This window comes from Camellia sinensis, chromosome 6, assembly GCF_055761805.1.
Source record: "Camellia sinensis isolate YWXY chromosome 6, ASM5576180v1, whole genome shotgun sequence".
Lineage (NCBI taxonomy): Eukaryota > Viridiplantae > Streptophyta > Magnoliopsida > Ericales > Theaceae > Camellia > Camellia sinensis.
In genome coordinates this window covers 105,711,319-105,723,043 of record NC_138966.1, presented here as the reverse complement: position 1 = coordinate 105,723,043, position 11,725 = coordinate 105,711,319, and the positions used below count along the sequence as shown (strand labels likewise).

Genomic DNA, 11,725 nt, shown 5'->3' with positions numbered 1-11,725 from the left:
TAAGTCTACATTTACACGGAGGAGTTGGAGGAGGTACAAATGAAGTACCAAATCTTCGCGGAGATAGAGCTGATGATGCCCACATTGAATGAGAGGGCATTGGATGCACGACCGACGGGGTTCACGCTATGAGGAGGCGCTGCGTGCGGGGAGGGGAGGGGGGCAGAGGCTACCACTCCCCTAAGTAGTGGTGGACGTTCTTAACAAGTTAGAGGTGGCGCCACGGCAGTTGATGCCGAACGCTTGGAAAATACTAATGGCCTGTGCGAGAGCCTGGCTGCAAGCTACCGAAAGACAAAAATGACGGTGGAGGAATTCTTCTCCTACTACAAGGCCTCGGGTCAACAGGAGACGTGGGTGATCTTGCAGGCAGTGGCGGGCCGGGGTCTAGTGGCAAGCTTGCCGTCTTCAGTGAAAGGGTGGAGACCGAGATGGTTTTTTGTATTAGCAAACGATGGGAGGGAAGTTCGCACAAAATGGAAAGTTCCTACAAAATCGATGGAGCCAAAGTTAGATGTGGCAGCCAAAAACAAGGTGAAGGAGTGGAGGGAGGAGAAGGGGGTGAAGTGGGTTGTGCTGATCCTTCCTTCAACCTTGTTTGCCCTGAGACTGGGGCCACAGCTGACGGAGGAGGATCCGGCGAGAGAGGAATTGGAGGCGCGGAGGAAGGCGGAGGAGGCAGAGGACAGGAGATTGTTCGCCAGAGCGGACAAGTATAAGGAGACACAATTGGGGCCAGCCCCTAAACTGGTGATGAGGGAGCGAGTCTGACCACATCCCAAACTGCTGGGCGACAGAGACTTAACTGGCTTTGCCCCACTGCCGCCCCCAATAGACCCGCTGAAGAAGAAGGGTAAACAGGAGGTGGAGGCAGTGTTGAAGAAGTCAAGGAAGAAGAGGGCGGTTGGTGAGGGGGGAAAAGACGCCCCTGCCTTGAAAAAGATGAAGGTTAGGGAGGAGGATGCCTCTATGGTGGGGAATATGAAGGAGGTAAGGGTGGAGGCAGCTCCAGAAGAGGCGAAGGAGACCACCAAAGTGGCGAAAGAAAACAAGGGTTCAAGGGCCCAAGTACTGAAAGAGCCCTTGGGCCTAAGTGCCCTTATGGTGCCAATGGTGATACCTATACCAAAAGTAACCTCAAGTCCCAGCGAAGAGAAGACTGGGATCAGCAAGCCAGAAACGAGTGTTGCGCTGGCAACCGCATTATACCACGCGCGCCCTGGCAGGTTGCTCGGCAGAAAGGGGGAAGCTAGGGTCGTAGCCGACCGCCTTGTTGGGGTGGTGGAGGATGCGGTTGTGCTGTTGATGGCATAGTTGACGGAGGCCGACCTCGTGAGAGGGTTCTGCTCCACCCAGATAGAAGCAGCGACCCTGGCAACTGCCTTGATGAATAAGGCCGCGTGCACTAAGGTGAAAGTAGGGCCGTTGAGGACCCAGTTGGAAGAGGCAAAATTGCAGGTACAGAACCTAAAGGTTGAGGCAACGGGGTAGAGGAAGGCTGCTTGGAGTGCATGCGCCAAAGGGTTGGAGTATACGCAAAGGGAAAAAAACATGGAGGTATTGGCACTGGTGCAGAGCTACTCAGTGGAGCGAGCTATTGCCGAGCTCCTCGCAACCAAATCAAAGCTGGAAGTGAAGCGTCACAAGGCGATATCGCTAGAGTTTGAGTTGGTGGGTGAGAAGAGGAAACTAGAGGAGGTCCAACAAGCCTGGCCAAAGAGAGATGGAAGGAGGCCATGACTAGCAATGAAGATCTGCGGGACCAGGCGGTCAAGGACAAAGAAGAGGCCGATGGTCGGATCGCAACATTAGAGAAGGCCCTGGCGGAGGAGAGGGAGAAATTGGCATCTGAGAGGGCGGCGTACCCCGACCTGTGTATGGCGGCCGTAGAACAATTCATGGGATCAGCCGACTTCCAGATGGCCATAGATGCCGCTGTCGCCAGCAGCTTGGGAAATGAGGAGAATAGGGGGGTTGGGCCGTCACGAGCGGCCGCTGGAGGTAGGAGTGAAAAGGAAGTGATCTAGAGCTTCCAGCAGTCTGACTTCTACAAACATGAAATGAGCGAGTTTTAGGACAGCAACTGGATGACCTTCAAGCATAAGGTGTAGGAGCTATTCCCAAACGTAGACTTCAGCCTCGTGAAGGTAGGCGAAGACGACATCACCCAGACCCCTTTAGACAAGGGCATTGAAAAGGAAGATCTTGCCTCCAGTGAGGAAGAGTGATCTGTGTTAGTGTAAAAAATTTACTTTGGTTATTTTGTTTGTTTGTTTTTTTGTTTTTTTTTTATGTAACTTCTGTAGCGAATTGTATGAAAGCATAAGTTTGTGAATAAAACAATGAGTTTTCTTTTGTATTATTGTTGTCGTTATTTCTTTTGAGTTGTAAATTTGAAATAATGAAAATAGCTGAGCAGAATTCAATGAAAAATGGGTGTGAAAGTAAGACTTGTGCGTGAATTGTGAAACTTGCTAGTAAATTGTGATGTAAAAAGTTTAAAAATGGGCAACCAAGCTAACTTGTGAGAAAAGCGTGATGTAAGAATTGTTAAATTATGAACTTGGATTTTAACTAAGTATGACAACCATGCCGTAATATTAAATAATGAAAATGGACCAGCCGAATTCTTCATTCGAGTTCTGACTAAGACTGGGAAGGCTCTACCATGTTAAAGCTTTAATCGACTTGGTCTGGCCGAGCTGTTCGTGCTCAGTCTGGCTAAGGCTCGAGTTAACCCAGTCTGGCTGAGCTCTTCATACTCAGTCTAGCTGAGGCTTCAATTAACTCAGTCTGGCTGAGGCTTGAGTTAACAAGTCGTTATTGAAACACAACGCAGATAATGGGAATATATGGTCATTTGCATTTAAGGCGTAGCCTATTGATCACAAGTTTACACCACGTATATAAAGGACCAAAACGAACAAGCGTGTAGATCCTCAAAAAGAACATACAACAATTGATCAGTACAAAAATAGGAGACGCCGTTTTACTGGAAATAACGCTTCAAGTGCTCGGCATTCTACGGATGGGGGAGGTCTCCGCCTTCTACGTCTTAGAGTCGGTAAGTACATAGGTGAGGTCTGGCTTTAACGACGTAAGGCCCTTCCTATTTGGCTGCTGGCTTGCCCTCAGCGGGATTTTTGGTAGCAAGAGTTGCCTCGCGCAAGACTAGGTCCCCAACTGCGAACTCCCTAGGTCGAACTTTGAGGTTGTAGTGTGTTTTTATTTTTTGTTGATATGAGGCCTGTCTGACAGCAGTGGTCTCTCGGAGCTCTTCAATCAAGTCTAAGTCAGCTCGACGCAAGTCTTCGGTTAGTTCTGGATCCAGGTGCAAAACCCTTAGGGTCGGCAGGCCTATTTCCACTGGGATGACCGCCTCAGCGCCGTATGTTAAGCGAAAGGGGGTCTCCCCAGTAAGGGTTCGGGTAGTAGTGTGATAGGCCCAGAGTACATTTGGTAATTACTCAACCCAGAGTCCCTTAGCGACTTTTAACTTGGTTTTGATGATCTTGAGGAGAGAGCGGTTGGTGACCTCGACTTGCCCATTGGCTTAGGGATGACCTGGGAAAAAGAAACATGGCTGAATGTGGAGCTCTGCACAAAATTTCCTGAACTTGGCATTGTCGAATTGCTTGCCGTTGTCTGAGACGATGGCTTGAGGGATCCCAAATCGGCATATGATCGACTGCCAGATAAATCTGACCGTGTTCCGTTCAGCGATTGTGGAAAAGGGTTCTACTTCCACCCATTTAGTGAAGTAATCAATGGCGACCACAACAAACTTGGTTTGGCCCCTACCAGTGGGCAATGGACCAACTAGGTCGATGCCCCACTTGGTGAATGGATAGGGATTGCTGAGTGTAATCAGTTCTGTAGGTGGAGCATAGGGGATGTTGGCAAAGCGCTGGTATTTATCACACTAAAGCACAAATTTCGTGGCATCTTGGTTGAGAGTAGGCCAAAAGTAGCCGGTGCGAAGGATTTTATGTGCCAGCGACTTGGCACCCGAATGATTGCTATATACACCCTCGTGGACTTCCCTCGTCACATAAATCGCTTCAGCGGGACTGAGGCACCTGAGGTATGGGCGTGAAAACCCACGTTTGTACAGTAGGCCGCTGACGAGGATGTAATTGGATAACAGGGCTCTGACTTTGGCAGCCTGCTGTTTGTCGTCTGGCAACTCCCCACTTGTCAAGAACAAAAGGATGTCGGTCGCCCATGGGATAGGTTCGTTTTGGAGGAAGTTGACCTCCTGCTGGGTTGGCGAAGTAGCGGGGTGGGCCAGGTATTCAAGACGGACGCCATGGCTGAGGTCTGACTAGTCAACTGAGGCTAATTGGGCCATGTCATCTGCCTTGGAGTTTTCTGACTGAGGGATGTGTTTGATGTGGAAGGTGTTGAAAATGCGAATGAGGATGAGTTCAATATCCCTGTAGGCTCGCATTGTGTCTTCCTTTGCGTCGAATTCCCCTGTAATCTGTCCGACAATCAGTTGGAAATCACTTAACATTTGGATATGGCTTATGCTAATGTCTCTGGCTAGGCGCAGACCTGCTATCAAGGCCTCATATTCAGCCTTTTTATTGCTGGCGTCGAACAAGAAGCGGAGAGCACACTTGAAATAACAGCCCTCGGGGGCGGTGAGGATGAGACCAGCCCCACTACCTTCTTTGCGGGATGATCCATTGACATTGAGGGTCCAGGAGTGGGGATCTTCTGCCTCAGTATTGAATTGCCTGGGTGGAGGGAGCGTGGTTGGGGTGGGATTGGTGAATTCCAAGATAACATTGGCGACAGCCTATCCTTGATCGCTATTCGAGGCCGGTAAGAGATATCAAATTGGCTGAGCTTGACAGACCAATGCATAAGTCTGCCGGATAACTCTGGTTGTTGCATTACCTTCTTCAAAGGTTGGTCAGTGAGGACTACTATGGAGTGAGCTTGGAAATAACGTCGTCTTGAGGCTATGACTAAGGCAAGGGCCATTTTTTCTAGTAGAGGGTAGTTTTGTTCTGCCCCCTTGAGAGCTCGGCTAATGTAATAAACCGGATATTGTACTGAGTCGTCCTCCCTGATGAGGGCCGCACTGACTGCAGTGCTCGACACGGCTAAGTAGAGAAAAAGGGTCTCACCTAAGAGCGCCTGGGAGAGTAATAGGGGGTTAGCCATGCACTGCTTCAATTGTTGAATGGCCTCTTCGGATTCGGTGGTCCACTCAAAGGCCTATCAAAGGACTTTGAAAAAGGAGAGGCACTTGTTTGTTGCATGGGAAATAAAACGGTTGAGGGCGGCAACTCTGCCGGTAAGCCGTTAAACCTCTTTGACAGTTCTGGGAGACTGCACTTCTATCAGGGCCCTGATTTTTTCAGGGTTGGCCTCGATACCCCGCTGACTAACCATACAACCTAAAAATTTCCCAGATCCTACACCGAAGGTGCATTTCTCTGAATTCAGCTTCATTTGATACTTGCGTAGGGTGTCAAAAGTCTCCCATAGGTCTGTCAGATGATCAGAGGAGAGTTTGCTCTTGACAAGCATATTATCGGCATACACTTCCATGTTCCGACCTAGCTGGTGATGAAATACGGCATTAACTAACCGTTGGTAAGTTGCTCTGGCATTTTTTAACCCAAATGGCATAACACGATAATGGTAAGTTCCCCGGTCAGTGATAAAGGAGATGTATTCCTGGTCAGCTGGGTGCATTAGAATTTGATTGTAGCCAAAGAAGGCGTCCATGAAACTAAGCATCTGATGGCCGGTAGTGACGTCGACAAGCAGATCTATGCGCGGAGAAGATAACTATCTTTGGAGCAAGCTCGGTTAAGGTCGGAGTAGTCGACGCAGAGTCGCCATTTTCTGTTGTTTTTACGGACTAGGACCACATTTGACAGCCATCTGGGGTAGCCCACGTTCTTGACAAATCGTGCCTTCAATAGTTGGTTGACCTTAAAGGCGATAAGGGCGTTGCGTTCTGGGTGAAAGACACGCTGCTTCTGGCAGAAAGGTCGGAAGCAGGGCTCAATACTGAGACGATGCATGATGAAGAGGGATCGATACTCGGCATGTCAGAATGGGTCTAGGAAAATACATCATTGTGCTCGGTTAGGAGGGCTGTGAGGCCGGCCTTGGCTTGGGAGGATAGTTGGCTGCCGATCTTGGCTGTTTTTGTTGGGTTGGTGTGGTCGATGAGGACTTTAACAAGTTCTTTCACTGGTTCCCCTCTGACTAATTCATCTTCGTCTTAGACGTCAAGTCCTTCGATGATCATAGCCTCCTTCAGCTTGACCTCTTTGAGTGAAGCGACATAGCATTCTCTAGCCACAATCTGCTCTCCCCTCACAATGCCAATCCCGAGGTCGGTAGAAAACTTCATGGCCAGATGATATGTGGACATAACAGCTTGAAAAGCGTTAAGGGCTGTGCAGCCGAAGATGATGTTATAAGCGGAAGGACAGTCGATGACAACGAAAATGAGTAACTTGGTGGTCTGCCGTGGATACTCTCTGATGGTAATGTGAAGATCGATGGAACCTATGGAGGTCACCCGATCCCCCGTGAAGCCGACCAACGGGGTTTGGAGAGGGGATAATCTTTCCTCTCCGACCTTGAGTTGGCGATAGACGTTCAGGAAGATGATATCTGAAGAGCTACCATTGTCGACAAGCGCTCGTCTAACTTTGTAATTAGACAAGAGAGCAGAGATGACGAGGGGGTCATCATGAGGGTAGCGGATGCCTGTGCAATCGGCCTCCGTAAAGGTGATGGGTTCCATCCACTGTTTGGGTGAAAGGGCGGTCTAATGTTGCGACTTCTTTATCGGAGCCCTGCCTAATTTTTCTAAGTTCTGCTCGTTGGGCCGAATGGGATGGTCCTCTGCATGCGAGCCCGCTGGAAATGACTCTGATCTCTCCAACCGGAGAGACAGGGTTGCCTTGTGCTCGGGGTTATGGTGGGGGTCGATCATTGCCTTGGCTAGGTTGTGCGGGTTGTCGGGAAGGGGTGTGTCGGTGGTTACCTCTGGTATGTTCGGTCCTTGGCCGTTGTTGGGGATGGGCTGCCGTGAACCGACTAAGACGCCCTTGGCATATCAAGCTCTCGACCTGGTCTTTAAGGTTAATACACTCCTCGATATTGTGGCCATGGTCTTGATGGAAACGGCAGTATTTGGACTGGTCTCGCCGGTTAGAAGGAGACATCGATGGTTGTGGCCATTTCAGGGGATAATCTCGTTGGATCTGGTTAAAGACTTGTTCGATGGGGGAATTGAGGGGAGTGTACCATTCAAACCGGCCAGGCGGTCAGGTAAGTGTCGACCGGTCGGCTCGAGCAGGTCGGTTGGTATACTAAGGTGTTTGCTGTGTGTACTGGGTGGTTCTAGTTTCAGATTCCTTTCTCTTTTCTCTGAGGGTTGGGTTTTTGGTTGTAGAATCATGTCGGGCGGCTAGAGAATTTTCGGCATTCATATATTTTTGGGCTTTAGAGAGGAGGGTTGCCATGGAGGTTGGAGGGTTTTTGGAGAGGGAGAAAAGGAAGCCGGATGATCGTAGACTAGCCATGAAAGCCGTGAGAATGACCTTGCCATCATTTTCCGCCACCTGCAAGGCCTCGGTGTCGAAACGAGTGACAAAGCTACGCAACGATTCCCTTTCCGTCTGACAGACGGTGAGGAGCTAAGTGATCAGGTGTCGTTAGCGCTGGGCACCAATGAAATGGCTAAGAAAAGAATCACTTAGGTGTTGGAAAGTAGAGACGGAGTCCATCAGCAGCTGACTGAACCAGAGTTGAGCCGACTCCTTGCGCGTTACGAGAAAAGCCCAACACATAATCTTATCAAGAAAAGCATGGAGGATCATTAAGGTCCTGTAAGTCTCCGAGTGGTCGACGGGGTCCGTTGTACCGTTGAAAGAGTCGATTGAGGGCATTTTGAACTTTGGAGGTAAGGGTTTGTCTCTAATGGAGGCGACAAATGGTGAGTTGGCTGTTGTGGAGGGTTTATTCTGTATGTTCTGCATGACTCCTTAAAGCTGGAGTTTCATGGCTCAGAGCTCCGCATCCCAGACAAGGACGTTGTCATCCCTAAAATGCAATGAGGGTTGGATACTATTGGCCTCTCCCTCAAGAGCAGGTGCTTGGACCAGCGGACGTAGACCCCGAAGTGGTGGATTCATATCTTGGGGTAGGGGTCGCAAACCCTCCAAGTTTGAGGGGTGGGCCTGTTGGGAGAGATGGCTCAGAGTTCATTCTCAGTTATGTGGGATATCTTGTGGTGGTGGAGGAGGCACAGGGAGGTCTGTTGAAGCAAAACGTTGATCAGGGCTTGGTTTTGTTCGACTAGGTGGTTGATGCTGTTGGTGAGTTCTGTGAAATACTCGGGGGGTTGTTTGGGTTAGGAGGGTCGGCTTGGGGGTCGGCAACGTTGTGTTGAGAAGCCATGGATCTTATTGTGACCATCTACCCCGGTGAGTGGCAAGGACGAATTATCAAGAGTAGGTCTCCGGCAACAATGCACGATTGTCACACGGAGTAGAAGCTTCCCACAGACGGTGCCAACTAATAATGCTTTTAGCTCTTGATAGAATGGGTTGGGTTGATCCAAGCCTCCTAAACCATTGTCCGATTGCTGGGCCCACAGAGAAATCTGCACAAGAGTTCAGCGAACCCTCCGATGAGCAAGTTAGAGGAGAGAGTGATGGAATGCAAAGATAGGATGGTGATCAAGAACTTAACGTTCTTTTTGTCTTAGAAGCTTGCTTATATCCATTGCTCATCATTTCCTTGTCCACTCTGACCTGTCATATTGGCCAAAAGCCTACGTTTTAGCTTGCCTTGTTCATGGTGAAGCCATTTTGCCTCGACATGAAGGGGTTATCACATTAAATGCTACAGAGGAGCTCATTAATAGCTGATGCGTGGTGTAATAAATCTGCAGGATCTTTGTCTACCTACGTGACTGGTTCTTCTGTTGGCTAGTGTTTAAGTATCATTGGTCCTTGGTGCAACATTGGGTTCCAACAATGTTGGGCTGTAGTGTTTGAGTTATGCATTAGGCTCTAAGTGGTGGGCCAAAAGCCCCTATGGGCCCACCTATGTCAAACCTCATTGTAAGACATTCACATAGTTGTGGAAGTGGTACTAGTCCAATCCCTGAGATAAGTATTGAGGAAATTAGCCCAAGCTCTAGCCCCACTAGCCTTTCTTTTATGGATCAAGCTCTTGACAAGAGCATGGCCTCCTTTTTCCAAGACTTATCCATTAAAAGAAAGGCCCATGATCAGCTATGAGAAGAAGGACCACCCAAAAGGATCAAAACGACTACCATATGTGATGAACGTGAGCTTCTCGTAGTGGTTTCAGACAAAAAAGGGAAAATGTCTCGGACTGATAGGGGACGGAAATACTCCAAGCTTAGAAAATTTGGATGAGGCCTGTAACAAGAGTTGGATGCTAGTCTTGGGGCCAATTTGGAGAGGGAGATTACTGATGGAGCTCTAGTGCAGGTTCCTATTTCTTAGAGCCAAGAACACAGGGAAACTTGGTGTTCTCAAGTCCCCAGCAGCTTTTTGACTGAAACTCAGAATGCTACGGCAAGGGTTCTGGTGGCTGACCCTCAACAGCCACGAACTCTATGTTGATGCTCAACTAGAACTGTCAGGGGATAGGGCGACCTCTGACAGTCCAGATCCTCAAAGGGTTGTTCGCAACCCATCGCTTATCTATGGTATTCTTGATGGAAACAAAGAATAAAACCTCCAAACTGGAGAAGATTCGTCGAAGGCTTCAATTTCTGAACAGTTGTTATGTTAATCCTGATGGGGTATCTGGTAGACTTGCTCTCTGGTGGGTAGATGATATTAATCTGGATGTTCGTTTTAAGTCCAAACATCTCATGCGGTGCATTGTTGGGAATGGCTTTCCAAATAGGGCGTAAGTGATCTCTTTTGTCTATGCTCCCCAAATAGGTTGCAACGTAAGGAGTTTTAGAACCTCTTGATTAATCAAGCCAAAAGCAATAGTTATCCATGATTGTGTATGGGCGATTTCAACCAAGTTGGCTCTATGTGGGAAAAACTAGGTGGTATGGAGTGTAGTAGATCTCAAATTGACATGTTTCAATTTATGCTCTCGGAATGTGCACTAATGGATTTGGGTTTCAAAGGTACTGCTTACAACTAGACAAATAACCAAATTGGGGATGCCAATATTCGCGAGAGGTTAGACAAAGCTTTTGCCTCGGTGGCATAGAGGGATCGTTTTCCTTATGCACAAGTGTTCCATGAGAGCATCATTGGCTTCGATCATTGTCCGCTTGTTGTTAAATGTTGTGTCCCACCAAAAAGAGTTCCTTGAGTGTTTAAATTGGAATCAATGTGGGTGTCCAATCCAGATTGTGGGGAAGTCATCAAGCGTGCTTGGGCATCACCAAATTTTGATTCCCCTATGTTCCGATAGGTCCACCGTTTGGAGTCATGTCACAAGGAATTATTATCTTAGAGCCGGCACAAATTTGGCAATAACAAGAAGTAGATTGCAAAGTGTAAAATTCAACTGGCTTATCTCCAGACTTGCTCCCACACCTCAGAATTGTCAGGACCAAATTTCTATCCCGTCCCAACTGCAGGATTACCTGTTAAGAGAGGAGATGTTTATCTATCAATGGTCTCAGGTTAATTGGCTATCTTACAGGGATAAGAACACGACATTTTTTCATGCAACGCTCAACTAGTGCAGATAAAGAAACCAATTAGTTCGCCTCAAGGATGCCCATGGGGTATGGTTAGACTCAGATGAGCAAATTAACATCCATTTGTATGACCATTTTACCAACTTGTTTTCTTCTACGGCAAATCGTGACATGGAGGAAGCTTTAAGTGTGGTGGACCGTGTTATCACTACCGAAATGAATTTGTAGTTAACCAAGGCAGTGACGGACAATGACATTAAATCTGTAGTGTTTCAATTGGGTTCTGTTAAAGCACCTGGACCAGATGGGTACCCTGGTTTCTTTTACCATTAGTATTGGGGTGTGATTGGGAAGGATGTGTGTACAGCAGTTCGGAATTTTTTTGAGACTGGGTTGCTGTTGAACGAGTTAAACCAAACTAACTTGGTTTTAATCCCAAAGGTTACGGCACCTGAGATGTTTTTCATTCCCGACCAATCAGTTTATGCAACTTTACACTCAAAATCATTACCAAAGTTCTAGTGATTCACTTGAAGAAAGTTTTGGGGATGATTGTTTCTCCAACCTAGTAGGCGTTTGTTCCTAGATGCATGATCAAAGACAACATTTTGGTGGCCCATGAAGCTTTTCATTATCTTAAATTGCACAAAAGGGGCACACAGTCGGACATGACTGCCAAGCTTGATTTCAACAAAGCCTATAATAGGGTCCAATGAGATTTTTTGGAAGAGGTTTTGCACAAGATGGGATTTCATGAAATGTGGAATAATTGGGTGATGCAATGTGTATCCACGGTTACTTTTTCCATGATTGTTAATGGGGTTGAGCGAACAACCTTTACACTTTCTAGAGGCATCCAGCAAGGGGACCTTTTTTCTCCTTACCTATTTCTCCTTGTGGCAGAGGTTTTATCCAAACTCCTCCAACAGAGCTTGGAAGAAAAAAGATTCTCTGGCATTAAAATTAGTAGAGGTTACCCAATGCTATCACATCTTTTCTTTGCCGACGATGTTCTCTTGTTTCTCAAAGTGGATG

At 47.8% G+C, this 11,725-nt stretch overlaps 1 protein-coding gene across 1 annotated transcript; it reads right to left on the bottom strand.

The window, feature by feature from the left end:
- Window positions 1–6,250: 6,250 nt before the first annotated feature.
- On the bottom strand, window positions 6,251–6,781 carry LOC145793469 (uncharacterized). The gene has a single exon (XM_082876301.1). It carries the CDS (start codon window positions 6,779–6,781, stop codon window positions 6,251–6,253), a length of 531 nt encoding a protein of 176 aa, XP_082732427.1.
- Window positions 6,782–11,725: the final 4,944 nt, after the last annotated feature.

Bases quoted from the DNA above. Each gene is read 5' to 3' on its own strand.
- LOC145793469 (XM_082876301.1), bottom strand. From the start codon at position 6,781: ATGGAACCCATCACCTTTACGGAGGCCGATTGCACAGGCATCCGCTAC.